This window comes from Mugil cephalus, chromosome 19, assembly GCF_022458985.1.
Source record: "Mugil cephalus isolate CIBA_MC_2020 chromosome 19, CIBA_Mcephalus_1.1, whole genome shotgun sequence".
NCBI lineage: Eukaryota > Metazoa > Chordata > Actinopteri > Mugiliformes > Mugilidae > Mugil > Mugil cephalus.
Genome location: NC_061788.1, coordinates 1,042,287 through 1,069,261, shown reverse-complemented (window position 1 = coordinate 1,069,261; position 26,975 = coordinate 1,042,287). Strand labels below are relative to the sequence as shown.

Genomic DNA, 26,975 nt, shown 5'->3' with positions numbered 1-26,975 from the left:
TTAAACATGTCCTGGTGTTTCCAGGTGAGAACATGTGTAGCATCAACACAACGGAGACATCAGAAAATAAAGCACTACTGAATGAGAATGCAAGCTTTTATTCTGAAAACAGACGGGTCGTCACCGTGGTAACAACAGTCAAAGTGGGAAATACAAACAGGAAGCAGATGTTCTTTCAAAATAAATGTCAGCGTTTTAATGATTATTCAGATATTTTTCTCCTTTATTCTGAAAACAGGGCGTATCACCTTTCACAATAAAAGAATGAATGATTGTTTTTCTGTTTCCTGTCATGTGACTTCTCGTTTATCCAATGACATATCATGTTGGTAACCACAGATCACACTCACTGATAGGTCAAAATAAAAGCAGCTGATGATGATGTCATCACATGAAACAAAGCAGCTGATGATGTCATCAAGATCGTTTTTTTATTCATAATTTTCAACACAAACAGGAAATAGATTCAAAAATTCAAAAATAAAAGCCCACGTGGACAGGAGGTGACATCAGGAGGTCACCTGCGGTACCGCCCCCTCTCCTTGTCTCTCTCTCTCTCTCGTTCTCGGTCCCGCCCCCTCTCTCTCTCCCTGTCGCGGCGAGGGACGCCACGCTCTCGTTCGCGCTGCCGTTCTCGTTCTCGCCGGCTGCTAACGACGGCCTGCGTCCGCCGCAGGAAGTCGTCCACTCGCATGTCGTAGTCGTGCTGCATCAAGGGAGAAAAGACGATGAGAACCAACAACCAATGAGATGAGTGAAGAGCAATGACATCACAGACGTGAACTGACCGGGCTGGAGGCGAAGGCGCGATGCGGCGGCACCCGCTGCTTGTCTCTGAAGCGAGGGGGCGGAGCCTCATGTGGGGGAAGGGCAGGGTGGTGGTGGTAGGCCTGGTGAGGGGGGGGCGGGGGGTGACTGTGGTGGTAGTATGGGGGGTGGTGGGGGGGTTGCTGCTCAACGCCGGGATACGTCGCCTGCTCCCAAAACACAGAACATCATCAGAGGCGGCCATCTTGTTTGAATAACCTTTATGAAAGGCTAACATGCTAACAGAGCCATACCAGAGTCTGCCAGGGGCCTGGGGGGCCGACACTGTGATGATAATCCCTCATGTAGTCGTAGGACTGGAACAGAAAACACAACAGTCAACACCTGGAAACTGGTAACATGCTAACACTGCTAACATGCTGGACACTGCTAACAGCTGACTCACCCCGTTGAGGAAAACATCGCGTCTGACGCTGGAGAATCGCCTGGAAATGCAACAGACTTTGAAGTTTGATTGTCAGAACTGCGTGAACTTTGTGATTATTGCATCTGATCTGATTAAAGGACAACTTCATAGAAATGCATCTGTTCAGGGTTTTCACAGTGGGTCTATTCAGAGTGGCAACTGAGCTAACGACAACTAAATACAACTGACGGCCACTAGCGACAGCTAACGGTCACTAGCGACAGCTAACGGCCACTATTGACAGCTAACGGCCACTAGCAACAGCTAACGGCCACTAGCGACAACTAAAGGCCACTAGCGACAGCTAACAGCCACTAACTAATGGTAACTAATGGCAGCTAACGGCAGCTAATGACAACTACCAGCCACTAACAGCCACTAGCAACAACTAACGGCCACTGACGACAACAAACAGCCACGAGCGACAACAAACGGCCACTAGCGACAGCTAACGGCCGCTAACGACAGCTAACAGCAGCTAACAGCCATTAACAGGGAAGCTGCTGGTCGCTTTCTCCTGGGGACATGTCTGTTTTTACTTTTCAGCTGCTAGAGAAGCAATGCATGGTGGGATATCCACCACACGTTGAGTGGCCATTGGATGGTCACTACTTTTTGCAATGCTTTATGGGATATTCCTCTATGTAGGTCACAGAATGTGATCACTAAGGTTTCGGCCTAGCCCCTATTAAGGCCCTGGACAAAGGTTCGGGAGCTCCGCCCACCTGTCCACTGGCTGGTTCCTCAGGTCCTGGATGAAGCCTGAAAGTACAAATGTTGGTTAGAGACGTGAACTCGTCCCTCAGGGAGAAGACGAAATAACAACTGTCATCATCATCAACCTGCTCTCTGGATCAGATCTGGAGGAGCATCGGCTCGAAGCCTCTTCCTGCCTCCATGGACGTCAAACTCTTCAGGACGACGCCTAGAGAACAGAGGACAGGGGTCAGAGGGACAGGGGACAGGGGTCAAAGGGACAGGGGTCAGAGATCAGAGGACAGAGGACAGAGATTAGAGAACGGGGACAGTGGTGAGAGGACAGGGGTCAGAGGAACAACGGACAGAGGACAGGGGTCAGATGACAGGGATTGGAGAGGGGACAGAGATTAGAGGACACGAAGCGGGGACAGGGGACAGTGATTAGAGGACAGGGGACAGGGTTCAGAGGACAGGGGACAAAGATTAGAAGACGGGGAACAAACAGAGGACAGGGGACAAAGAATAGAAGACGGGGATAGGGTTCAGAGGACAGGGATCAGAGGACAGGGGACAAAGAGCAGACGACAGGGAACAAACAGAGGACAGGGGACAGGGTTCAGAGGACAGGGGACAAAGAATAGAAGACGGGGATAGGGTTCAGAGGACAGGGATCAGAGGACAGGGGACAAAGAGCAGACGACAGGGAACAAACAGAGGACAGGGGACAGGGTTCAGAGGACAGGGGACAAAGAATAGAAGACGGGGACAGGGTTCAGAGGACAGGGTTCAGAGACACACAGTAAAAGTTGGTTAAAATTTGAACAAATAGAAAAATTCCTCAAACATCACAAACCAGAGACACAAGAACCAGTCTGTCCCCTGTCCCCCGAAACCATATATACATGTTAATTTGTCTTAATGTGGTCCAAGATCTACGGGTTAGATTGAATAAACACCAGTCTCCTGACCTAGATTAGTCCCAGTCTGTCCTAGATTAGATAAATCCCAGTCCGTCCTAGATTAGATTAGTGCCAGTCCGTCCAAGATTAAATTAGTCCCGGTCTGACCTAGATTAGTCCCAGTCTGTCCTAGATTAGATTAGTCGAGTCTGACCTAGATTAGATTAGTGCCAGTCTGTCCTAGATTAGATTAGTCCCAGCCCGTCCTAGATTAGATTAGTCGAGTCTGACCTAGATTAGATAAATCCCAGTCCGTCCTAGATTAGTCCCAGTCTGACCTAAATTACATTAGTCCAGTCTGTCCTAGATTAGATTAGTCCTAGTCTGTCCTAGATTAGATTAGTCTAGTCTGTCCTAGATTAGATTAGTGCCAGTCCGTCCAAGATGAAATTAGTCCCAGTCTGACCTGGATTAGATTAGTTCCAGTCCGTCCTAGATTAGATTAGTCCCAGTCTGACCTGGATTAGATTAGTCCCAGTCCGTCCTAGATTAGATTAGTCTCAGTCCGTCCTAGATTAAGTTAGTCCCAGTCTGTCCTAAATTAGATTAGTCCCAGTCTGTCCTAAATTAGATTAGTCCCAGTCTGTCCTAGATTAGATTAGTCCCAGTCTGTCCTAGATTAGATTAGTCAAGTCTGTCCTAGATTAGATTAGTGCCAGTCCGTCCAAGATTAAATTAGTCCCGGTCTGACCTAGATTAGTCCCAGTCTGACCTAGATTAGATTAGTCCCAGTCTGTCCTTGATTAGTCCCAGTCTGTCCTAGATTAAATCAGTCCCAGTCTGTCCTAGATTAGTCCAGTCTGTCCTAGATTGGATTAGTCCAGTCTGTCCTAGATTAGTCCCAGTCTGTCCTAGATTAGATTAGTCCCAGACTATCCTAGATTAGATTAGTCCAGTCTTTTCTATGTTAGTCCCAGTCTGACCTAGATTAGATTAGTCCCAGCCCGTCCTAGATTAGATTAGTCCCAGCCCGTCCTAGATTAGTCCCAGTCTGTCCTGGATTAGTCCCAGTCTGTCCTGGATTAGTCCCAGTCTGTCCTAGATCAGATGAGTTCAGTCTGTCCTAGATTAAATTAGTCCCAGCCCGTTAGATTAGATTAGTCCCAGTCTGTCCTAGATCAGATGAGTTCAGTCTGTCCTAGATTAAATTAGTCCCAGCCTGACCTAGATTAGATTAGTCCCAGCCCGTCCTAGATTAGATTAGTCCCAGTCTGTCCTAGATCAGATGAGTTCAGTCTGTCCTAGATTAGATTAGTCCCAGCCCGTCCTAGATTAGATTAGTCCCAGCCCGTCCTAGATTAGATTAGTCCCAGCCCGTCCTAGATTAGTCCCAGTCTGCCCTGGATTAGTCCCAGTCTGTCCTAGATCAGATGAGTTCAGTCTGTCCTAGATTAGAGTAATCCCAGTCTGTCCTAGATTAGTCCAGTCTGTCCTAGATTAGTCCCAGTCAGTCCTAGATTAAATTAGTCCCAGTCTGTCCTAGATAAGTCCCGGTAAATCCTAGATAAAATTAGTCCCAGACTGTTTCAGATTAAATTAGTCCAGTCTTTTCTAGATTAGTCCCAGTCTGACTGAGATTGTACAGTCTGTCCTAGATTTGTCCCAGTCTGTCCTAGATTAGATTAGTCCCAGAGTGTCCTAGATTAATCGCAGTCTGACCAACACTGTCCAATTTGTCCTAGATTTGTCCCAGTCTTTCTTAGATTAGTCCCAGTCTATTACCAGATTATATTAGTCCCGGACTATCCTAGATTAATCCCAGTCTGACCTAGATTGCCCAGTCTGTCCTAGATTTGTCCCAGTCTGTCTTAGATCAGTTCCAGTCTGTCCTAGATTTGTCCCAATCGGACCTAGATTAGATTAGTCTAGTCTGTCCTAAATTAGTCCCAGTCTGTCAGACCCAGATTAGTCCCATCTGTCCTAGATTAGATAAAACTAGTCTGCCCTAGATTAGTCTAGTCTGTGTTAGATTAGTCCATTCTGTCCTAGATTAGATTAGTCCCAGTCTGACCTAGATTAGTCCCAGCCTGTCCTAGATTAGATTAGTCCAGTCTTTTCTAGGTTATTCGCAGTCTGACCTAGATTGTCCAGTCTGTCCTGGATCAAATTAGTCCCAGTCTGTCGTAGATTGGATTAGTCCTAGTCTGTAAAAGATTGGATTAGTCCTAGTCTGTCCTAGATTAGATTAGTCCCAGACTGTTCTAGATTAGATTAGTCCAGTCTTTTCTAGATTAGTCCAAGTCTGTCCTAGATTAGATTAGTCCCAGTCTGTCCTAGATTAGATTAGTCCTAGTCTGTAATAGATTGGACTAGTCCTAGTCTGTCTTATATTAGAGTAGTCCCAGGCTGTTCTAGATTAGATTAGTCCAGGTCTGTCCTATATTTGTCCCAGTCTGTCCTAGATTAAATTAATCCCAGTCTGTCCTAGATTAGTCCCAGTCTGTCCTAGATTAGATTAGCCCCAGTCTGTCCTAGATTAGATTAGTCCCAGTCTGTCCTAGATTAGTCCCAGTCTGTCCTAGATTAGATTAGTCCTAGTCTGTCCTAGATTGTTCAGTCTGTCCTAGATTAGATTAGTCCGTCTGTCCTAGATTAGATTAGTCCTAGTCTGACCTAGATTGTCCAGTCTGTCCTAGATTAGATTAGTCCCAGTCTGTCCTGGATTAGATTAGTCCCAGTCTGTCCTGGATTAGATTAGTCTCAGTCTGTCCTAGATTAGATTAGTCCCAGACTGTTCTAGATTAGATTAGTCCAGTCTTTTCTAGATTAGTCCAAGTCTGTCCTAGATTAGATTAGTCCCAGTCTGTCCTAGATTAGATTAGTCCTAGTCTGTAATAGATTGGATAGTCCTAGTCTGTCTTATATTAGAGTAGTCCCAGGCTGTTCTAGATTAGATTAGTCCAGGTCTGTCCTATATTTGTCCCAGTCTGTCCTAGATTAAATTAATCCCAGTCTGTCCTAGATTAGTCCCAGTCTGTCCTAGATTAGATTAGCCCCAGTCTGTCCTAGATTAGATTAGTCCCAGTCTGTCCTAGATTAGTCCCAGTCTGTCCTAGATTAGATTAGTCCTAGTCTGTCCTAGATTGTTCAGTCTGTCCTAGATTAGATTAGTCCGTCTGTCCTAGATTAGATTAGTCCTAGTCTGACCTAGATTGTCCAGTCTGTCCTGGATTAGATTAGTCCCAGTCTGTCCTGGATTAGATTAGTCCCAGTCTGTCCTGGATTAGATTAGTCTCAGTCTGTCCTAGATTAGATTAGTCTCAGTGTGTCCTAGATTAGATTAGTCCCAGTCTGACCTACATTACATTAGTCGAGTCTGTTGCTTCACACACAGAATAAGACAGAAGTGTCCTATGAGAGGACGACATACCGCTTCTGAGGAGGAAACACTTTACACTGAGTCCATGTTAACGTCTTTAAAACAAACCCTCTTATTCTCAAAGGGTGTGGGGGGAAGTGATGGTGATGATGATGATGATGGTGCAGTCCTGTCAATCAACACACATTGCCCCGCCCCTCTCAGACCAGCCCCACCCCCTCCACACCTCCAACAGTCCAACAGAAACAATCCTCGGCTCCTCCCACCTCCTCTGCGGCTCCTCCCCTCACACACACTTTATATTCAGTTCATAACACCAGTCCTGATTCTGAGCGTGTGTGTGGCCTGGGGGCGGGGAGGAGGGGAGGGGGGGTGAGGGTGGAAGGGGAGGGGTGCAATAGAAGGTCCACTGGTGGGTGGGGGTGGGGGGGTATCACTCTGTCAGTCCAAGAGGATTTCATTTTGTAATTCAGTCCTTCCTGTATTTCTACACAGAAATCACAGGCCCCGCCCCCAACACAGCTCACCTTCTCATTGGATACAGTCCAGAGGCCCCACCCACAACACAGCACACCTTCTCATTGGATACAGTCCAGAGGCCCCGCCCCCAACACAGCTCACCTTCTCATTGGATACAGTCCAGAGGCCCCGCCCCCAACACAGCACACGTTCTCATTGGATACAGTCCAGAGGCCCCGCCCCCAACACAGCATACCTTTTCATTGGATACAGTCCAAAGGCGCCGCCCCTGTTTGAACAACCTGTACCAACATCGGAGGCTCCTCCCAATTTCTTTCTCCCTCTCTCTCCCTGTTAGTTCTACCTCGCTTGCCCCTCCCTCGCCCCGCCCCTTCCTTCAGTCCAATGCTTTTATTCTGAAAGGTTCAGCCCAACACTGAGACCTGTTTTTCCTGTGTAGTGTCGACATCCTGGAAAGACAGGGCGCTTCACAATGAACAACAACAAACTTCAGAAGAAATTCTGGTTGAGATTTTTTTTAAAAAAATGTAGAAAACAAAAATGACGTCAGATGAACTTAAACCGTCCTCAGCGTTTAGCTCAACTTAAATTCAGAGAAACCAAAGCTCTGATTCACTCTCAGCCCGAGAACCGGAGACGCAGAACGAGGCATGGCGGCGTGGAGCGGACGCTAGCCAGCGGCTAGCGACGGCGCTCTCTGTCGTCCAGCGGGGGGCGCCGTGGTCGCAGCAGAAGAAGAACAGGAAGCGGGAAGAGGAGCTTGGTGATTGGCTAACCTTCCCGGTTCACGCTGCGGTGGTCGACCTCGCGGCCGCGGCTCCGACGGCGTCCGGCGTTTGTGGCGAACACGGCGAGCGACCAGATGAACGTCAACGCTTTCATCCAATGGGAACAGGGCACAAAGCTGAGCACCGACGTCCGGCTGAATCTCCTGAGACATAGAAACACAGACGTTAGGCCAGGGCCAGGGCCAGGACCAGGACCAGGGCCAGGACCAGAACCAGAACCAGAACCAGAGCCAGGACCAGGACCAGAACCAGAGCCAGGACCAGGACCAGGACCAGGACCAGGACCAGGACCAGGACCAGAACCAGAACCAGGGCCAGGACCAGGACCAGGACCAGGACCAGAACCAGGACCAGGACCAGCTCACCTGACCGTCTCGGCCGATCTTGACCGGCTTGTGTTCGTTCCATGGGTTGGAAAGGTGGGCCGTCTTTATGAACGGGAGTTCCCTCCTGAAACGAACGTCATCAAAGTTAGACAAGAAACAGGAAGTAAGAAGTACTGACAGGAAGTGACAGGAAGTGACAGGAAGTCTGCGCTCACCTGCAGAGCCAATCGATCTTGAAGACTCCCCCCAGCATCTTGGCGTTCATGCCGGCAGGGAGGACCCAGTGAATGGGAGAACCACCATGATGAGACTCCGACGCCAGACGAGCAAAACCTGAGGATGACGCCGACAAGACAAAGTCAGAACGTGTGGGACACCACAGAAGAAGAAGCTGAAGGAACAATGGCGGACCTTGGAACTTTCCGCTCTCCCTCACGGAGAAGACGAGGACGACGCTCCGTGCCGATCGGAAAGCAGCGTTCAGCTTCTTCTCGTTGACGGGAAGCGTCGACCAGACGCCCTGTGGATGACAGCCGTCAGGAAACAGTTGACACGGCAACGACAACGACAGGAAGTGGCGGCACCTACCTTCGCTTTGGCCAAGGACACGTTCTCGTGGTTGTTGCTCTTTATGAGGAAGAAGCGAGCGTCTCTCAGGATGTAGCGTAGTTTACTGGTGGGATCTGCAGCAACAGAAGGAACATGGAGGAGTGAATGCTGGGCAAGAGGGCGGGGCTTGATGTAAAGGGGCAGGGCTTATTGAAAGGGGGCGGGGCTTACTCTCTAGGCCTTTACGGACAGCTCGCACCGACGACGACAGCTTCTCACGCTTCTTCTCTGACCCTTCAATACAAAAGCACAGATTACACAACTCCTCTACTCCAAGAACAGCTGGCTGCTGTCATGTGGTTGTCATGGTTACCTGAGGCGTCGGAGGCGGAGCCTGACCGTGCCGACTCGCCGTCGTCAGAGAAACTGACGGAGGAGGCGGAGCGTGAGTCGCCTGCCTCACTGCGAGTGTCATAGTCGTTCCCTTCAGCTCCGCGCCGCTCGTACTCCTCCTCCTCCTTCTCTCCTTCCTCCTCCTCTTCCTCTTCCTCCTCCTCCTCCTCCTCCTCCATGCCCTCCTCTTCCTCTTCCTCCTCCTCCTCCTCCTCCTCTTCCTCCTCCTGCTCCTCCTCCTCCTCCTCCTCCTCCTCTACGTGGGAGGCAGCAGGGGAGGAGCTACCGGACGCCTGTTCTGATCCATACTCCGCCCCCTCATCCTCAGATTGGTCGGCCTCCTCGCGGGGGGCGGGGCTTGGACGTTCATCACGCCTCAACTTCTGACAACAGAGACGAGATGATTTAGACTTTAATGACTTTAATGGGAAATTACTTTTTCACCGTAGCTTCGTTTCATATGAAAGTAAACACACAAAAGACAAAATAACATGAGATCAAATTAAAGTGAGTATCAGCAGGATCAGTCCTAGTACCAGTAGTACTACTAGAAGTACTACCAGTATCAGTCCTAGTACCAGTAGTACTACTAGCAGTACTACCAGTATCAGTCCTAGTACCAGTAGTACTACTAGCAGTACTACCAGCATCCGTCCTAGTACCAGTAGTACCACTAGAAGTACTACCAGTATCCGTCCTAGTAACAGTAGTACTACTAGAAGTACTACCAGTATCCGTCCTAGTACCAGTAGTACTACTAGAAGTACTACCAGTATCAGTCCTAGTACCAGTAGTACTACTAGAAGTACTACCAGTATCCGTCCTAGTACCAGTAGTACTACTAGCAGTACTACCAGTCTCAGTCCTAGTACCAGTAGTACTACTAGCAGTACTACCAGTATCCGTCCTCGTACCTGGCTGAGGCCCTCCAGGCCTCTCTGGGACTCCCTCCGGTGGACGTCCTCTCCTCTGCGGGGCCTGGTGTCCCCCCTGGTTGGCCTCCGTCCCTTTCTTTCATCGTAGTACTCGTGGCGGTAGGTGGAGGCAACATGGCGGCTGCGAGGGCTCGATAACTTCTTAGAAGATGTTGCTGAGGGCCCCGGCGCTCTCTTATTGGTGGAGGATGATCTGGAGGGGGTGTGGCCTGTAGAGGGGCGGAGCCTCTTCAGGTCCTGGCTGTCCGAGCGCTCACTTTTCCTCTTCGTTCCTGTCAGACAGAAACCAGGGTTTAAAGTACCAGCGGATCCAGAACTACTTCCTGCAATACCAGTGGTACTAGTACTTGTGGTACCAGTAGAAGTACTTGTTGTTTCACCTTTCTTGTCGCTGATGTCGCGCTCCGTCTCGGGGTTGTAGAGTTCGTCGTCCTGGTCTGGAGCTTCTGTCAACAGATCCTCCAGAACGCTGAGTTCTCCCTCTGAAACAAACAGGATTCATCCCAACGAGATCAGCTCCTTCCTGTTTTTAGTGGATTCGTTAATGGACACAATCCAGAATTAACCTGGACGCACAGCGTCGTGAATCAGGTACGAAGTCAGTTCCTGCCAACACTATTTCTCCCGTCATCCGTCTCCTACACGTCTCCTGCACGTCTCCTACACGTCTCCTGCACGTCTCCTGCACGTCTCCTACACGTCTCCTACAACACGTCTCCTACAACACGTCTCCTACAACACGTCTCCTACAACACGTCTCCTACAACACGTCTCCGACACGTCTCCTGCACGTCTCCTGCGCGTCTCCTGCACGTCTCCTGCGCGTCTCCTGCACGTCTCCTACACGTCTCCTGCACGTCTCCTACACATCTCCTGCACGTCTCCTACAACACGTCTCCTGCACGTCTCCTACACATCTCCTGCACGTCTCCTACAACACGTCTCCTACACGTCTCCTACATGTCTCCGACACGTCTCCTACAACACGTCTCCTACACGTCTCCTGCACGTCTCCTACACGTCTCCTACACGTCTCTACACGTCTCCTGCACGTCTCAACATGTCTCCTACAACACGTCTCCTACAACACGTCTCCTGCACGTCTCCTACAACACGTCTCCTACAACACGTCTCCTACACGTCTCAACACGTCTCCTACAACACGTCTCCTACACGTCTCCTGCATGTCTCCTACAACATGTCTCCTACACGCTTGATGCTTGAAATTCTTTCTGAGTGCGTCCTTGTCCCAGTTTACAGGCAGCGGAGACATAAAATAACCGAACATGTTCTCCTCCTCCACACTAGGGGGCGATACGTGTCTTTTCAATAAAACAAGAGTCATTCATGCAGCACACCGGCATTTAAACACCAACCAGATGGAAAATAGTTCAGCTTTGTTAATCTGGTAGTAACGTGGAGCTACTTGTGGTGCAGATAGATGGCGCTGTCCCTCAGACGGTTCCTCTACTGGCTCTGTTTACCTTCCTCTACAACCGGCTTTCTTGGATGTTTCTGTTCAGGGGTCACACGCCAGCTCAGAGTTTATGGAGGAAAAATTCCAATTACTTCTTTCATTATCTGGGCGTCTTGATTGGAGAAGGAGAACTGAGATTGTAGTCGTAGTAACGTGTTTACATGCACTTAACTTCTCCTATTAGAGTCCAATTAAGGCAATAATTCTTTTTTTTTGGAGTGAAGTCTCCAAACAGATCCTCGCAGAAAACACCATGAGTATGTATGTATTTCTTGTATAAAGTGAAGTCTGCCACCTACAACTGAATCCGGTCCTGGGTGACAAACGGGACCAGGTAAGTCCTGGAAGTGCATGGGCGCACGGTCACGCGCACGCGCACACGCCTCAGTGCGCGATTCCGTGTGCGTGTGGTTTACAAACTTAAATTATTAATATTAAACATATTTCACTGTCATGACTTTAAGGCCGTACGATCCCAGAAAATCTCCGTCTGTTCCACAGACCGTGGAAGTGTTGGCAGGAAAGCGGTTCGTGTCCAGATCTCAGAAAGCGGAGATTTATGAATGGAGTCTGGTTACGCTGTTAGCGGCAACTAACAGGCTAATGGGCATAGCTAACAAGCTAATGGGCGCAGCTAACAGGCTAATGGGCGCAGCTAACAGGCTAATGGGCGCAGCTAACCGACAGGTTAACGGGTCACTAGTAGTAAACTAGAAGGACCGATCATCCTAAACTGACGGACCCGTAGCTCAAACACGAAACAACACACATGCTAATGCTAACAGGCAGCCTCACCTTTGTCCTCGCGCCGGTCGGCCGCCATCTTCCCCGCTGTGACGTGCTCCTGCCTCGCGCGCAGGTAACACTGTAGGTGACAACGTTTTTGTTTATTTTTCTCAAAGGAAACTGTAAAAATGTGAAAACATCGGAAAGCGGCAGCGAAGAGAAAAACAGCGACTGCGTCTATTGTCTCCTTCTTCTTCTCCTGCTGCTCAGAAACAGCAGCGACGTGAACGACCGCCACCTACAGGCAGATAGCGGCAACTACAGCAGCCCCGTTTATTTTATCCGTGTCACAGTTGGAAAGAAACAATAATATAAATGATGGAAACATTACAAAAAAGTAAAGAAAAAATATAAAGAGGGACGAGGCCTCCAGAAAATGATCTTTTACTCTAAAAGTTTTACATCCATAAATGCAAATGGTCTCAAAGGAAACCCAGTAAACACCAGTGAAATGAGAATATTTTACAAAACTGTAAAAGGACCAAATAAATAAAAGGCAAGGAACTGACATCCTCATTTTAGTTTTGCTCCCTCTTGGAGAAGCAGCTCTGTTGTGTGTCTGTCATGTGGTGGAGAGGGTGGTCGGGGTTTGTTTAGTGTCTCTTTACCTCCACTGTCTGCAGCCAGTGACCGAGCTTCCTGATCACTTATTCAGTCTCAGCGTCACTGGCTGAGGTGCTGAGGAGTATGTGGAGTTCAACATCAGCATGAATTCAGCATGAAATCAGCATGAAATCAGTATGGAAATTACATGGAGGACTGCAACATTTCGACCACAACTTCTCGTCCTAATTTCTCCACTGTTTTAGTCGGAGAAGTGGACAGAATATTTAAATGATACTTTATTAATCTCCTTGTTCTTCTTTGACTAAAACAAATGTTAAAAATCCGGAGTTGTTTATTTAAAGGTTATTATTCTGTTGTGTTACTGGTCCGGTTCCTTGAGATCAAACTTAACTAGAATGAGTTGGACCCTTTTTGCTTTGAAAATCCCGTCCGGAAGTGACTGGTCAGCGGCAGACCGGAAGTCAGCGGCAGACCGGAAGTCAGCGTCATCCGACGTAGCGCGATCTGTGCGGAAGTGTTTCAAATGCAAAATGGCGGACGAGGCGACGCGTCGCGCGGTGTCCCAGATCCCGCTGCTGAAGACGCATGCGGGGCCGCGGGACCGCGAGCGGTGGCCGGTGCGACTGAAGGAGGAGTACCAGGCCCTGATCCGGTTCGTGGAGCAGAACAAGGCGGCAGATAACGACTGGTTCCGCCTCGAGTCCAACGCGGACGGCACGCGCTGGACCGGGACGTGCTGGTTCATCCACGAGCTGCTGCGCTACGAGTTCCGGTTGGAGTTCGACATCCCGGTGACGTACCCGGACACCGCCCCCGAGGTGGCGATACCAGAGCTGGACGGGAAGACGGCGAAGATGTACCGGGGCGGGAGGATCTGCCTCACGGACCACTTCGCGCCGCTCTGGGCCCGGAATGCTCCCCGGTTCGGGCTCGCGCACCTGATGGCGCTCGGTCTGGGTCCGTGGCTCGCGGTGGAGGTCCCGGACCTGGTCGGTAAGGGGCTTGTGAGCCACAAGGAGCGGCAGCGCGAGGCGACGGCCGAGTGACGTCATCTGGCGTGTCAACGAGACTGTGTGGTGACGTCACGTTAGTGCATTCACAGACTGGACTACAAACAGGGACTTCTCCCATGATGCACCACGAGTAAACAAGCTGCACCACTTCCTGTTTGTTCTAACGGACCAATGAGAGTAAAGAAGAAATATAAATAAATTCTCACTCACAAAAACAAGACAAGCTCTTTATTTTATCACATTTATGACAAGGTTCATCCAGGTCTGATCCAAAAGGTTCTTCAACCCTCCATCTAGAACCAGGAACCACATGTGGTAACGTGGTTCCTGGTTCCTCTCAGTGAGGTTTAGTGTCATGTGGTTTTCATTGAGCCAATCAGAGAAGATCCAGGAAACATCCTCAGGTCTAATCAGGGTCTAATGTGGTCTACAAGGTCCCCCCTCTGACCTGGTTTATCAGGAACCATGAAGAAGAACAAGGTCCCCTCTGAACTGGTTTATCAGGAACCATGAAGAAGAACAAGGTTCCCTCTGAACTGGTTTATTAGGAACCATGAAGAAGAACAAGGAAACGTCTAATCAGGGTCTAATGTGGCCTGAGATCCTCGTAAAGGGTCAAACAACCTGTAGAACATAGTGAATATTACACTTGGGGCTGGAAAATTATGGGAACAATGATCACGATTCATTGATTTAAATTTTTTTTTTTTATTAAAATTCATATTTATTGAACCACTAAAACGTTTTATAGCATAAATGTCACAGCCTCGGTCTCCGTCTCTGTCTCTGGGACGGTGGGACATGGATCCTCAGTGGAGGACTGAGCTGCGCTTTTTTTGGGTCTTTTGCTTCTTTAGTATTTTGTCATAGACACTTTATGGCAGAACTTTAAATGGTTAAATAAACTTGTCGTGTTGCTTTGAGGTTCAGACACGACAGCGCGACAAACTTCTTCTCCACGTCCGACAGTTTGAATCCAAAATGACGAAGTTCTCCCTGTGTTTTAACTAACGGCTCCGGCTGCTTTCTACCAATCACTGACCCACTATGATCCACTACTGACCCACTACTGATCCATTACTGACCCACTACTGACCCACTACTGACCCACACACGTCACACGCTGCTGCAGCCACAGAGGTTCATGGTGCTTTTAAAGCGTAGGAACTTGCAAACACGCCGTGCGGCACATTAATCGTTTTTCTTCTATTATAGTGTTTTTATAATCACCAGAAGCCAAAATCGAAATCACGATCAAGATTCGATGAATTGTCCAGCGCTGCATCATTAGGAAACTACTGCTTATTATTTAGTTCATTTTCACTTCATCTATATTCATTCATCATCTGTCATTATGTTAAGTTCTGTTTATAGTCGACCAACATCTAATGCATCCGTACAATATGTTCATAGTAGCTCAACCAGTGACTGTAGCTGCTGCCATGTGTCCGTCCCGTCCTGTCCTGTCCTGTCCTGTCCTGTCCTGTCCTGTCCTGTCCCGTCCCTCTTATGTCCCACTGCTCCAGCTCTGACTGGACCTGAACATGTTGAATGGCGACAGATAAGATTCAGCGTGGATTTAGTTTTATTCCTTTATTTCACTGAACATGTGTAAAGTTGAATCTAATCTAGATCTTTTAAATCTATGAGTCCAGTCGCCTTCAAAGGCCTTTTTGATAATTCGCTCTGTTTCAATACACTTGGATAAGCTCCTCCCACTCGGCCACAGGCCACACCCCGTTTTCCTGCACGTTGCTAGGCGACCGCTTCCAGTCCCAGTTCCTCACCGGGACGTCCCAGCTGGCGCCGTAGTTGGCTGTGACGTAGTCCAGCGTCTCACACGGGACTCGAACCTTCAGCTCCAGGAGCTCGGCCCAGCAGAGCGAGAACCGAGGGAAGACGTACCTGCAGCAGAGCATCTACGTCACAAACCACCACAGAAGAAGAACATGGCGCTTTCATCACATCAGCCTTTACTTGAACTTTCTGCCGCTCCTCGCCTGCGTCCCCCCGTTCCAGAAGACGTCTCCGTCTTTGTAGAAGAAGAAAATGTCCAGTTTGACGTCTTCACTCAGGAAGGACAACTCCAGACTGTCCTCCACCTGCTCAGGATCAACACAGCAACAGATTAAACCAATAACAACAAAACACTGACTTACACTCATTAAGAAACAAAGTTTAACCTTCCCAAACTTGTGTTTGAGTGACAGGCCGGCGTCTCTGAACGCAGACACGATGTCGGGTCGGAAGTCCTCCACGAAAATACCGATGTCCACGTCACGACTGTACGAGATGATGCTGCACTGCCTGAACCAGCCTGCAGGGGGCGAGAGGGAATGGCTTAGCTAACCCTATCAGCTAACCCTAGCTAACCCTATCAGTAGGGTTATAGGGTTAGCATGTCTTTATAGGGCGGGGTTAGCATCTTAGCATGTACTGATAGGGTTAGCATGTCCTTATAGGGAGGGGTTAGCATGTTAGCATGTACTGATAGGGTTAGCATGTCCTTATAGGGAGGGGTTAGCATGTACTGATAGGGTTAGCATGTCCTTATACGGAGGGGTTAGCATGTTAGCATGTACTGATAGGGTTAGCATGTTAGTATGTACTGACAGGGTTAGCATGTTTTTATAGGGCGGGGTTAGCATGTTAGCATATCCTCACAGGGAGGGGTTAGCATGTTAGCATGTACTCATAGGGAGGGCTTAGCATGTTAGCATGTCCTTATACGGAGGGGCTAGCATGTTAGCATGTCCTTATAGGGAGGGGTTAGCATCTTAGCATGTCCTCACAGGGAGGGGTTAGCATCTTAGCATGTACTGATAGGGTTAGCATGTACTGATAGGGAGGGGTTAGCATGTTAGCATACCCAGGCAGGTGCCACTGCTGAGCCAGAAGGGCACGTGCAGCTGTGCCAGGGTCTTAGCCGTTAGCTGTAGCAGCGACTTCGCCTTCCTCCTGAAGTCGAGAGCCGATGGAGACGAGTCGTCGGGATGAAGCTGGAGAGAGAAGAGTTTTAATTTTATTCATTCACTTCCTTCATTATTCATTACTATTCATTTTATTATTCACACAAAACTTATCCCCAACCAACCAAACTTTCCTCCAGTCAGTGTTATTTTATTTTATTCTTATTTTATTTTTTATTTTTTTATTTTATTTCCATACTTTGCTGTTATCATGAGATTCTTGTTATTCCAGATGTAGTACTTTGTTGGAGAGAAGTTTCCATTTTCCATGCAGTAATTTATCCATCTTATCATCACACTTTAACACTTTAACAGGAGCCCAGACCATTAACACAGTTAAAGGAAAGTATTTCCATATATTGTCTTTTTCTTGGGTCAGATTATTTAACTGTTTTACTTTGAAAGTATTATTTAATGTTTCAAAACCTCAAGTCCACCGTCCCGTCTCAAGTTACATATACAACATGTTAGTTAACTAACTCTAACATGATGAGATCTGTTCCTCCAAATGAAATGAAATTAAATCTAATTGTTTGCATCTCTCATCTCTCATCAGCCACATGTTCATTTTTTGGTTATTTGTTCCACTACAGCATCAAACTTTAAGTCACTGTGAAGTTTTTCATTCGTATTAATAAAAACACCTAAATATGTAGCCGTGGGCTAAGCTAACAGACCCGCTAGCAAGCTAACAGACCCGCGAGCTCCATCACACAGAGCCTCTTAAAGTGACATCAGAAACCAAAACAAGCCACAGTTTTATCATAAACTGTGACTTATCGTGTCGAATGGTTTGTAAAAATCAACAAATAAAATGAGATTATTATCCAGTGTATGTTCATCGTAATCAATCACATGTAATATGATTGATTCTCAATAAGAGGCAGACCTGCAGGAAGTTGCGGGCGTCATGGTAACGGCATTCCAGGAAGTGGGCGTGGCGTTGCTGCTCCAGGAAGCGGGAGATGTTTCGAGGGACTCGAACATCGAGGCCGTCCAGGACGGTGAGGACCAGCTCTGGCCTGCAGGGGGCGACACCACGAGAATCAGGACGTGACCCGAAGAACGAGCCAGAACCGAACGAGCCAGAGCAAAATACACAGATCCAGAGTCGCATAGTTTCAGGTGGTTTTAGTTTTACTGCGTCTAATTAGTGGATGTGATGTTTGTCTAAATAATCAGATTAATGATTCAGAACGACTTCTTGTTACCGGATGATGGTCAGCGAAGCCAAACTACGTATATTCAAAGCAAAAGGAAACATTGGTTCAATCCGAGTAGAAATCAAGCTGCAGAAATGTTCCCATAGTTTGGTGGAAAAAGAAGGAGCAGAATAAATCGAGCAGAACTTAATCTAAATATTCATCTGTGCTGTAATGAAGTCAAACCTTAAGTTACTTCCGTTCCGTCCTGGAGACTCAGATTAGTTTGTGGATGTTGTTGTTTTGTCGTAGTCACAGTAAATATTTCAGTTCCAACAATAAATAAAAGTAAAATAATAAAGTAAATATCTGTTAATGCTACAGCGTCTTTTATAGAGCTACATTTATCAGACCTGAAATGAACTGAAACTGAAGCTGATTCACTTTTCCTGTCGTACAAAGACGTTGGAGTTGTGTTGTATAAAGAACCTAGAAGTCGTACTTTGGTATCAGTATTTCCACGTCCTTATAAATATCAGGAGAACTGGACACATGTCAGTGTTGTTGGACCGTTTGTTATCTGGTAGTTATTAGTTCTATGGATCATTGATGAGTCGACTTGTTCTTAATCTGGTCTGATGATCCAGTTTGTCCTGGTCCCACAGTCAGTGGGCGTGGCCCCGGGAGGAAGTGACATCATACATATGCTCTACTACAATAACAATAAAGATTCTATTGTATTGTAAATGAAGAGGAGTTTATCTGTAAGTGGGCGTCTACCTGTCGTAGGCTCCGGGGTGGCGCCCGTAGTCCAGCTGTGTGAAGGCGGCGAAGCTCCGGTCCATGTCGGCTTTGAGGCGTAACGCTCCGTGCCACAAGTAGTTCCCACTTCGCTCGTACAGGAAAACCACCTGGACACGACAAACACCCCCTCACATGTCTGTAGCAGGGACGTCAGGGACGTCAGGGACGTCATGGACGTCAGGGACGTCAGGGACGGGCTCAGGAGGTGGTGGCTAGTTTAGAGTCCTACAGGACCCTACCTACGTGGTCTACTCTGGTCCAGGTCCTTTCTACTGGGACCTGGTCCGTCTGGTTCACTCTGGAACAACTCCACCCAGACACTAGGAGGCGCTGTGTCTTTTACCAGTCAGGTTCATTTTAGTTTCTACTTCCTGCTTCACTTTCAACAACACAGACTAAACAGGAGTCGTCCAAACGTCTGAGTCTCCGAACCTCCTCAGTTACTCTGACCCGGTCTCTATTGACCCACAACTATCAGCTCGAACATGGAGACGCACGGCTACTAAGAGAACCAATCACAGCTCTGGTTCCATTAAACACTAACGAGGACCAATCACAGCTCTGGTTCCATTTAAACACTAACGAGGACCAATCACAGCTCTGGTTCCATTTAAACACTAACGAGGACCAATCACAGCTCTGGTTCCATTAAACACTAACGAGGACCAATCACAGCTCTGGTTCCATTAAACACTAACGAGGACCAATCACAGCTCTGGTTCCATTAAACACTAACGAGGACCAATCACAGCTCTGGTTCCATTAAACACTAACGAGGACCAATCACAGCTCTGGTTCCATTAAACACTAACGAGGACCAATCACAGCTCTGGTTCCATGTGTGCTACAATGCTAGGGTCTAAGCTAATTAAAGCAGAAGTATAAACAGCGGGTCAGCTCCACCCACTTGGATGACGTAGCCGTGGAGGCGGAGCAGGAAGTGCAGAGGGATGTCCTCTCCTGACAGGGTGTCCAGACTGGCCAATCGTGGGTCTGGTCCTCGCAGCTGCAGCACCTCAAAGCCTTTCTGCTCAGCAGCCAATAGGAATCCAGCCTGACAGAAGACAGGCAACGTTAACATGACCCCTTAACTACGGTGGCCCTGAGGCAGGAAACACAACAACAAATCAGAAAACACAACAACAAAATAGATACGGACAGAGCCGCAGAACTTTTGTTTTGCTTTCTTGCCACATATTTGTCAGAACGTCGCGGTTTCTCTGTGCTCATACGTCTGTGCTCATATGTCTGTGCTCTTGTGTCCAATCTACGACGATTCATGTTGCCCGAGGGTTTGGTTAACGTCGTTGTGTTTTCTGTTTTGTTGTGTTTAGTAATAGTCGTTGTGTTTTCTGTTTTGTTGTGTTTAGTAATAGTCGTTGTGTTTTCTGTTTTGTTGTGTTTAGTAATAGTCGTTGTGTTTTCTGATTTGCTGCTGTGATTTGAACCTCAGGGCCACCGTACCCAACGACCCCCTCACCCTAACGCCTCCCACACTCACGTTGTAGGTCCACAGGTTGGCGTTGAGAGCGAAGGACGTGATTGGCCGGCCGGTGCACAGGAAGCTGCAGTGTGACTCATGCACCGACCGTCTGTGCTGCCGCAAAGCCTCCTGGGAGATGACTGCAAGCGCCGCGGTGTCGGCAAGAAACAGTGGCAGCTGGAAATGCTGCGCTAACGCTAGGAACTTCTTTAGCATTAGCTGCAGGGACAAGCAACAACAGGGTTACTATGGCAACGGCTGGCTAGATGCTAACAGTGATGCTAACAGAATGACTCACCCATTGGACCTGGCTGGAGGTCAGGTGACCTGCTGGGTTCAGGAGGTGAGAACCAGGCTCCTGGGGGGGGGGGGGGGGGGTGAACAGCATTAATTAACCCTGAACCTTATTTTACATTATTTTTCCGATTGTGCTGTTTAGTCCGTCCCTTCATCTGTCCTGCGTTGATGTGTGTGTTGTATAATATGCTGTGATTCTGTGTGACTTCAGTTCACTGCTCTGATTTATTCTAATTCCATAAAGAAACATCATGTTACTGTCTGATGTGTTTTTATATTTCTATGGAAACTGAACCATCTACTGACCAAAATCTTCTAAAATGGTTGAAATGAATGATGAGAAATGTTTAAATAATGACCGTGGGTCTAGTTTAATGTGATAACTATGTGCAGGGGAATAAATATTGGTTTCCATGGTGACTGGTGACTGAGATCAGGGATGAGATTAAATAGATGCCGGAGGTTAACTCCACAGGATAAATCTCCACGGTAACTCTGTCAAAACATATCTTTCCCCTGTAAATGAGTCCAGGTTATGTTTCGAGACGTCCATCATCAGAAATTAATAGACTTCACGTCCCCGCGTCGTCCACTCATGTCTGAGGATGGACACATCTTACACAACCAACACATCCCGGATTCATCCCTTATCCTGGTCTAGTGCAGCGGACCCTGGACCAGCAGGACCATCAGGACCATCAGGACCAGCAGGACCATCAGGACCATCAGGACCATCAGGACCCTGGACCAGCAGGACCATCAGGACCATCAGGACCATCAGGACCAGCAGGACCATCAGGACCATCAGGACCCTGGACCAGCAGGACCATCAGGACCAGCAGGACCCTGGACCAGCAGGACCATCAGGACCCTGGACCATCAGGACCATCAGGACCATCAGGACCATCAGGACCAGCAGGACCCCTCATCAGACCTGCCCTCCCCTCCGCTCTCCCATGACGTAGCGCCGGTGGCCCCGCCCCTCCCCCGGTGTGTTTGCTTCGTACCTTGCTGATGTCGTACTGCCGGTAATAGAACAGCTGGAAGAGCAGGAACGCGGAGCTGCAGATGATCAGCAGCCAGAGAACCGATGTCCGGTTCACACGAGGCATCCGGTAACGCGGCCCGGTAACGCAGTGACGTCATAAAGGAGCCAAAACCGTTACAACGACGCAAGAAACACAGCGAGCTCAAGAACCGCCGCCATCTTTAAATCGCCCCCGCCCCCTTCTTCTTGTTCCTGTTTAACGGCGGGAGGCATCCGGCCGGTCAGTGCATTACCGCCCCCTACTGGCTACAAGATAGATAGATAGATAGATAGATAGATAGATAGATAGATAGATAGATAGATAGATAGATAGATAGATAGATAGATAGATAATCAGATTAATGATATAGAATTGGTTCTTTTACTGTGTTCAAAGCAAAAGGAAACAAGAAATCAAGTTGCTGAGAGGAGCAGTAGCGCCACCATCTGACTGGACTTGGGTGAAGAGATGAAACAACCAGGTTGGTTTGGAAAGCCTAGAAATCTTACAATGCATAATCCATAAATTCCACAATCAAACAACAAAAACTCAGAAGCCTGAGTATCCAGAGAAAACCCACACAGCTACAAACTCCATCCGTGGCATCAGTGCTAACCACGGCCAAACCTTTCAGCTCCACACACATCACCAGCTACACATTACACCATAACTCAGCGCTGGGCAATTAAGTTCTACAGGGGCCACATGAAAAATCTGAAGTGTGTTGGAGGCCAAACCAAATGATTACTTGAACGTTATTCTGCTCAATATTAATTTTCTCCCATTGTAAAAAGCAGTAAACTATATATGTTGATAAGCTGCTACTGGTAATCAGAAACATAAGCATATTCTGTAGATATTTATTTAAATTTATGAGTTTTGCTGTAGGTTGAAGAGGAAAATGAAACACAATCGATCTGTAGTTTTGGAAACTTTGTCCTCTTTGGAAAACGTCAGTGAACCAAGAAGTGACCATGTAGCTACATGAATTATTTTCTGTATCTCAATAAATCTCAGTAAATGTTTAACCCTTTAAGACCTGAATGTCCGTCTGCCCACAAAGAGAAGTTTGCTGTATTTGAATTACCGTAATCCCCGATGGACAATATTCAAGTTGCGTATTCTAGAAAAAACGCTGCCATTACGGTAATGATGCTGCTGTGGCTGCAGGTTGGAGAGCAACGATCACGGAGCCTCAGTAAGAGAGACTTGTTTGGAGGAATTTGTTGGTAAAAACAAAGTTAGTTATACCCTTGAGATGTCACGAAGGTCTTTCAGGCAAAAGCACAACTAACTAATTATCAATAGAACCAAACCACTGTGACTTACGGTAATTTATAATTAGACGCTTTGACGGATGCCAGCGATCCGTTCAGGCTTTTGAGGGTTAATAGATGCAAGAAGCTGTTTCAATCTTACTTTTTGAAGAATTGACTAACAGTGTCATGACGTAAATAACACACCATGGCTCAAAATAAAAGTAACGCAGTCGTATTGCATGAACAGTATAAATACCTGTTCATTTGTGCTTATGACTGATAGACCGCGGGCCAGACGGGAATGTCCAAAGGGCCGTAAAATGCCCAGGTCTGCTAGAATTCAAACCATATGTAAACTACACCATCAATTCTACTTAGATTAAATAAATTAGACTCACCACAGCCCTTTTAGAGCTCCCTGTTCACCAAGTTCTCCTCTTAACCCACTCCTGGTTGAATGACCTAGTTTTGTCTTCTTCCCCTTGATGAATGATTTTATTCCTCCGATCGTTGTGCTTCCACTACAAAGTGTCAACAACTTTGTTCAACAACTGTTCATCCAATGAAAACTGTGGAGATTTCATTGTGGACAAAGTTTCTTATTTATTAACCTATAATAGCTGATAATCCTCCTCAGCACAGCGGCGCCCTCTGGTGGCTCCAGACACCACTGGAAACAATATGAAGCAAAGATGACGTAACTTTGAGCTCTACGTGTTTTATCTAATCCTGATGGGTTCTGAAGGAGTCTGGTGGGTCTGATAGGTTCTGATGAGTTCTGATGGGTTTTGGTGGGGTCTGATGGGTTCTGATAGTGTCTCAGTTTGAGGTTAGCTATAGACCAGGGGTGGGCAACAGGTTCTAAAATTAGTCAGAGGGGCTGGGCCAGGAGCAAATAGTTGTAGTGTTTGTGAACTTATAGAAATGACTTTAAACCCCATAACATCAAAGTTTTGGACCTTTAATAGGCAGTAAAGCATGGATATGCAAGGCTTCTTGTACAAAATATTTTCCAAATGCATTTTTTTTCACAACACAGTTGAGGAACTCACGTTTAGTTTCAGTGGGAGCAGTGTTGTTGGGTGAATTAACGACTTGGACAAGTTTGGCGGCCAGGTTAAAAAGCCTAACGGGCCGTTTGTCCAAGCCTGTTATGTACTTAGACTTAGACAGACAGAAATTACCCACTGCGCAAAGAGACGTCTAAACAACGTCTTTTCCAAGTACTTTTTGCATGTCTAATTCTGGTCACCTGAAAGTGCAGACTGTTACTCCAGACGACGTCTTTTTTGACATGTTTTTGGACATGTGATATTGCACTTGAGTGTGACACAGGAGGACTTTAGTTATTGTGACCGTCGTATAGTTTAGGAGGAGAATAACATTGGGAACAGAGGTTGTTCTCCTCCTCTGGGTCTAACAGGCCGGACATCGGAACCTGCGACCAGACGCCAGCAGCTCAAACGCTGGAAACAGAGCACGGGTTGAGTCCTTGAGAATTCGATGAGCCAGCCCGCTAACCTGCTGCTCGTACACAGAGCTCAGTGAGCAGGGAGTCCCAAGAATCTTAGAACACACCTTGACAAGGTTATGCAGACGGTTCCTATCCTGAACAGGTACAGAGTGACACCAGCAGCACACGGAGAAAGTTAAAACACTTTCAATGAATGTGTAATAGAATGTCAGCAAGATGTTCATACAGACTGAAAAGGAGTTTGGTTTCCTTAGCTATAATGTCTGAGGTTAGCTATAGTGTCTGAGGTTAGCTCTAGTGTCTCAGTCTGAGGTTAGATATAGTGTCTCAGTCTGAGGTTAGATATAGTGTCTCAGTCTGAGGTTAGCTATAGTGTCTCAGTCTGAGGTTAGCTATAGTGTCTGAGGTTAGCTATAGTGTCTCAGTCTGAGGTTAGCTATAGTGTCTGAGGTTAGCTATAGTGTCTCAGTCTGAGGTTAGCTATAGTGTCTGAGGTTAGATATAGTGTCTGAGGTTAGATATAGTGTCTGAGGTTAGCTATAATGTCTGATGTTAGCTATAGTGTCTCAGTCTGAGGTTAGCTATAGTGTCTGAGGTTAGCTATAGTGTCTCAGTCTGAGGTTAGCTATAATGTCTGAGGTTAGCTATAGTGTCTCAGGTTAGCTATAGTGTCTCAGTCTGAGGTTAGCTATAGTGTCTGAGGTTAGCTATAGTGTCTCAGTCTGAGGTTAGCTATAGTGTCTCAGTCTGAGGTTAGCTATAGTGTCTGAGGTTAGCTATAATGTCTCAGTCTGAGGTTAGCTATTAGTGTCTCAGACTGAGGTTAGCTATAGTGTCTGAGGTTAGCTATAATGTCTCAGTCTGAGGTTAGCTATAGTGTCTGAGGTTAGCTATAGTGTCTGAGGTTAGCTATAATGTCTGAGGTTAGCTATAGTGTCTCAGGTTAGCTATGGTGTCTCAGTCTGAGGTTAGCTATAGTGTCTGAGGTTAGCTATAGTGTCTGAGGTTTGCTATAGTGTCTCAGTCTGAGGTTAGCTATAGTGTCTCAGACTGAGGTTAGCTATAGTGTCTGAGGTTAGCTATAGTGTCTCAGTCTGAGGTTAGCTATAGTGTCTGAGGTTAGCTATAGTGTTTGAGGTTAGCTATAGTGTCTCAGAATGAGGTTAGCTATAGTGTCTCAGACTGAGGTTAGCTATAGTGTCTGAGGTTAGCTATAGTGTCTGAGGTTAGCTATAGTGTCTGAGGTTAGCTATAATGTCTGAGGTTAGCTATAGTGTCTCAGTCTGAGGTTAGCTATAGTGTCTGAGGTTAGCTATAGTGTCTCAGTCTGAGGTTAGCTATAGTGTCTGAGGTTAGCTATAGTGTCTGAGGTTAGCTATAGTGTCTGAGGTTAGCTATAGTGTCTGAGGTTAGCTATAATGTCTGAGGTTAGCTATAGTGTCTGAGGTTAGCTATAGTGTCTCAGTCTGAGGTTAGCTATAGTGTCTGAGGTTAGCTATAGTGTCTCAGTCTGAGGTTAGCTATAATGTCTAAGGTTAGCTATAGTGTCTGAGGTTAGCTATAATGTCTCAGTCTGAGGTTAGCTATAATGTCTGAGGTTAGCTATAGTGTCTCAGGTTAGCTATAGTGTCTCAGTCTGAGGTTAGCTATAGTGTCTGAGGTTAGCTATAGTGTCTCAGTCTGAGGTTAGCTATAGTGTCTCAGACTGAGGTTAGCTATAGTGTCTGAGGTTAGCTATAATGTCTCAGTCTGAGGTTAGCTATAGTGTCTCAGACTGAGGTTAGCTATAGTGTCTGAGGTTAGCTATAATGTCTCAGTCTGAGGTTAGCTATAGTGTCTGAGGTTAGCTATAGTGTCTGAGGTTAGCTATAATGTCTGAGGTTAGCTATAGTGTCTCAGGTTAGCTATGGTGTCTCAGTCTGAGGTTAGCTATAGTGTCTCAGACTGAGGTTAGCTATAGTGTCTGAGGTTAGCTATAGTGTCTCAGTCTGAGGTTAGCTATAGTGTCTGAGGTTAGCTATAGTGTTTGAGGTTAGCTATAGTGTCTCAGAATGAGGTTAGCTATAGTGTCTCAGACTGAGGTTAGCTATAGTGTCTGAGGTTAGCTATAGTGTCTGAGGTTAGCTATAATGTCTGAGGTTAGCTATAGTGTCTCAGTCTGAGGTTAGCTATAGTGTCTGAGGTTAGCTATAGTGTCTCAGTCTGAGGTTAGCTATAGTGTCTGAGGTTAGCTATAGTGTCTGAGGTTAGCTATAATGTCTGAGGTTAGCTATAGTGTCTGAGGTTAGCTATAGTGTCTCAGTCTGAGGTTAGCTATAGTGTCTGAGGTTAGCTATAGTGTCTCAGTCTGAGGTTAGCTATAGTGTCTGAGGTTAGCTATAGTGTCTGAGGTTAGCTATAGTGTCTCAGTTTGGGGTTAGCTATAGTGTCTGAGGTTAGCTATAGTATCTCAGTCTGAGGTTAGCTATAATGTCTGAGGTTAGCTATAATGTCTGAGGTTAGCTATAGTGTCTGAGGTTAGCTATAGTGTCTCAGTCTGAGGTTAGCTATAGTGTCTGAGGTTAGCTATAGTGTCTGAGGTTAGCTATAGTGTCTGAGGTTAGCTATAGTGTCTCAGTCTGAGGTTAGCTATAGTGTCTGAGGTTAGCCATAGTGTCTGAGGTTAGATATTGTGTCTGAGGTTAGCCATAGTGTCTGAGGTTAGCCATAGTGTCTGAGGTTAGCTATAGTGTCTGAGGTTAGCCATAGTGTCTGAGGTTAGCCATAGTGTCTGAGGTTAGCCATAGTGTCTGAGGTTAGCCATAGTGTCTGAGGTTAGCCATAGTGTCTGAGGTTAGATATTGTGTCTGAGGTTAGCCATAGTGTCTGAGGTTAGCCATAGTGTCTGAGGTTAGATATTGTGTCTGAGGTTAGCCATAGTGTCTGAGGTTAGCCATAGTGTCTGAGGTTAGCTATAGTGTCTGAGGTTAGCTATAGTGTCTGAGGTTAGCCATA

At 47.0% G+C, this 26,975-nt stretch overlaps 3 protein-coding genes across 4 annotated transcripts; 1 reads left to right on the top strand and 2 right to left on the bottom strand.

Annotated features, from left to right (window-relative positions):
* Positions 1-82: 82 nt before the first annotated feature.
* ythdc1 (YTH domain containing 1) lies at positions 83-12,684 on the bottom strand. 2 transcript variants are annotated; one of them, XM_047569645.1, is made up of 17 exons: positions 12,554-12,684; positions 11,955-12,024; positions 10,063-10,164; positions 9,662-9,954; positions 8,728-9,130; positions 8,586-8,648; positions 8,394-8,488; positions 8,217-8,325; positions 8,021-8,138; positions 7,845-7,929; positions 7,468-7,622; positions 2,077-2,159; positions 1,960-1,996; positions 1,214-1,253; positions 1,062-1,124; positions 789-974; positions 83-706 (listed from the first exon to the last, which is right to left on the bottom strand). In XM_047569645.1, the coding sequence occupies exons 2-17, from the start codon at positions 11,980-11,982 to the stop codon at positions 518-520; spliced, it is 2,049 nt and encodes a 682-aa protein (XP_047425601.1). In that variant the 5' UTR covers positions 11,983-12,024; positions 12,554-12,684; the 3' UTR covers positions 83-517. The 2 variants fall into 2 exon arrangements, with proteins under 2 accessions (XP_047425601.1, XP_047425602.1); XM_047569646.1 differs by lacking the exon at positions 12,554-12,684 and having other exon boundaries at positions 8,728-9,127; positions 11,955-12,485.
* A 73-nt stretch (positions 12,685-12,757) lies between these two features.
* On the top strand, positions 12,758-13,743 carry ufc1 (ubiquitin-fold modifier conjugating enzyme 1). Its single transcript, XM_047569652.1, has one exon. It carries the CDS (start codon positions 12,908-12,910, stop codon positions 13,556-13,558), a length of 651 nt encoding a protein of 216 aa, XP_047425608.1. The 5' UTR covers positions 12,758-12,907; the 3' UTR covers positions 13,559-13,743.
* Positions 13,744-15,103: 1,360 nt separating this feature from the next.
* fktn (fukutin) lies at positions 15,104-21,464 on the bottom strand. Its single transcript, XM_047569643.1, has 10 exons — positions 21,228-21,464; positions 20,222-20,281; positions 19,942-20,142; positions 19,348-19,494; positions 18,417-18,547; positions 17,384-17,516; positions 16,395-16,524; positions 15,709-15,842; positions 15,503-15,627; positions 15,104-15,430 (listed from the first exon to the last, which is right to left on the bottom strand). Exons 1-10 carry the CDS (start codon positions 21,330-21,332, stop codon positions 15,217-15,219), a joined length of 1,380 nt encoding a protein of 459 aa, XP_047425599.1. The 5' UTR covers positions 21,333-21,464; the 3' UTR covers positions 15,104-15,216.
* Between the last annotated feature and the right edge of the window lie 5,511 nt (positions 21,465-26,975).

Coding starts and splice junctions, on each gene's coding strand:
- ythdc1 (XM_047569645.1), bottom strand. CDS start 11,982: ATGGCGGCCGACCGGCGCGAGGACAAAG. Junction 8,326..8,393: donor TGTCCTTGGCCAAAGCGAAG/GTAGGTGCCGCC, acceptor TGTCATCCACAG/GGCGTCTGGTCGACGCTTCC. Junction 7,623..7,844: donor AGATCGGCCGAGACGGTCAG/GTGAGCTGGTCC, acceptor TCTATGTCTCAG/GAGATTCAGCCGGACGTCGG.
- ufc1 (XM_047569652.1), top strand. CDS start 12,908: ATGAGTTGGACCCTTTTTGCTTTGAAAATCCCGTCCGGAAGTGACTGG.
- fktn (XM_047569643.1), bottom strand. CDS start 21,332: ATGCCTCGTGTGAACCGGACATCGGTTCTCTGGCTGCTGATCATCTGC. Junction 19,495..19,941: donor CCAACCTGTGGACCTACAAC/GTGAGTGTGGGA, acceptor GTCTTCTGTCAG/GCTGGATTCCTATTGGCTGC. Junction 18,548..19,347: donor TCCACGGCTACGTCATCCAA/GTGGGTGGAGCT, acceptor TGTCGTGTCCAG/GTGGTTTTCCTGTACGAGCG.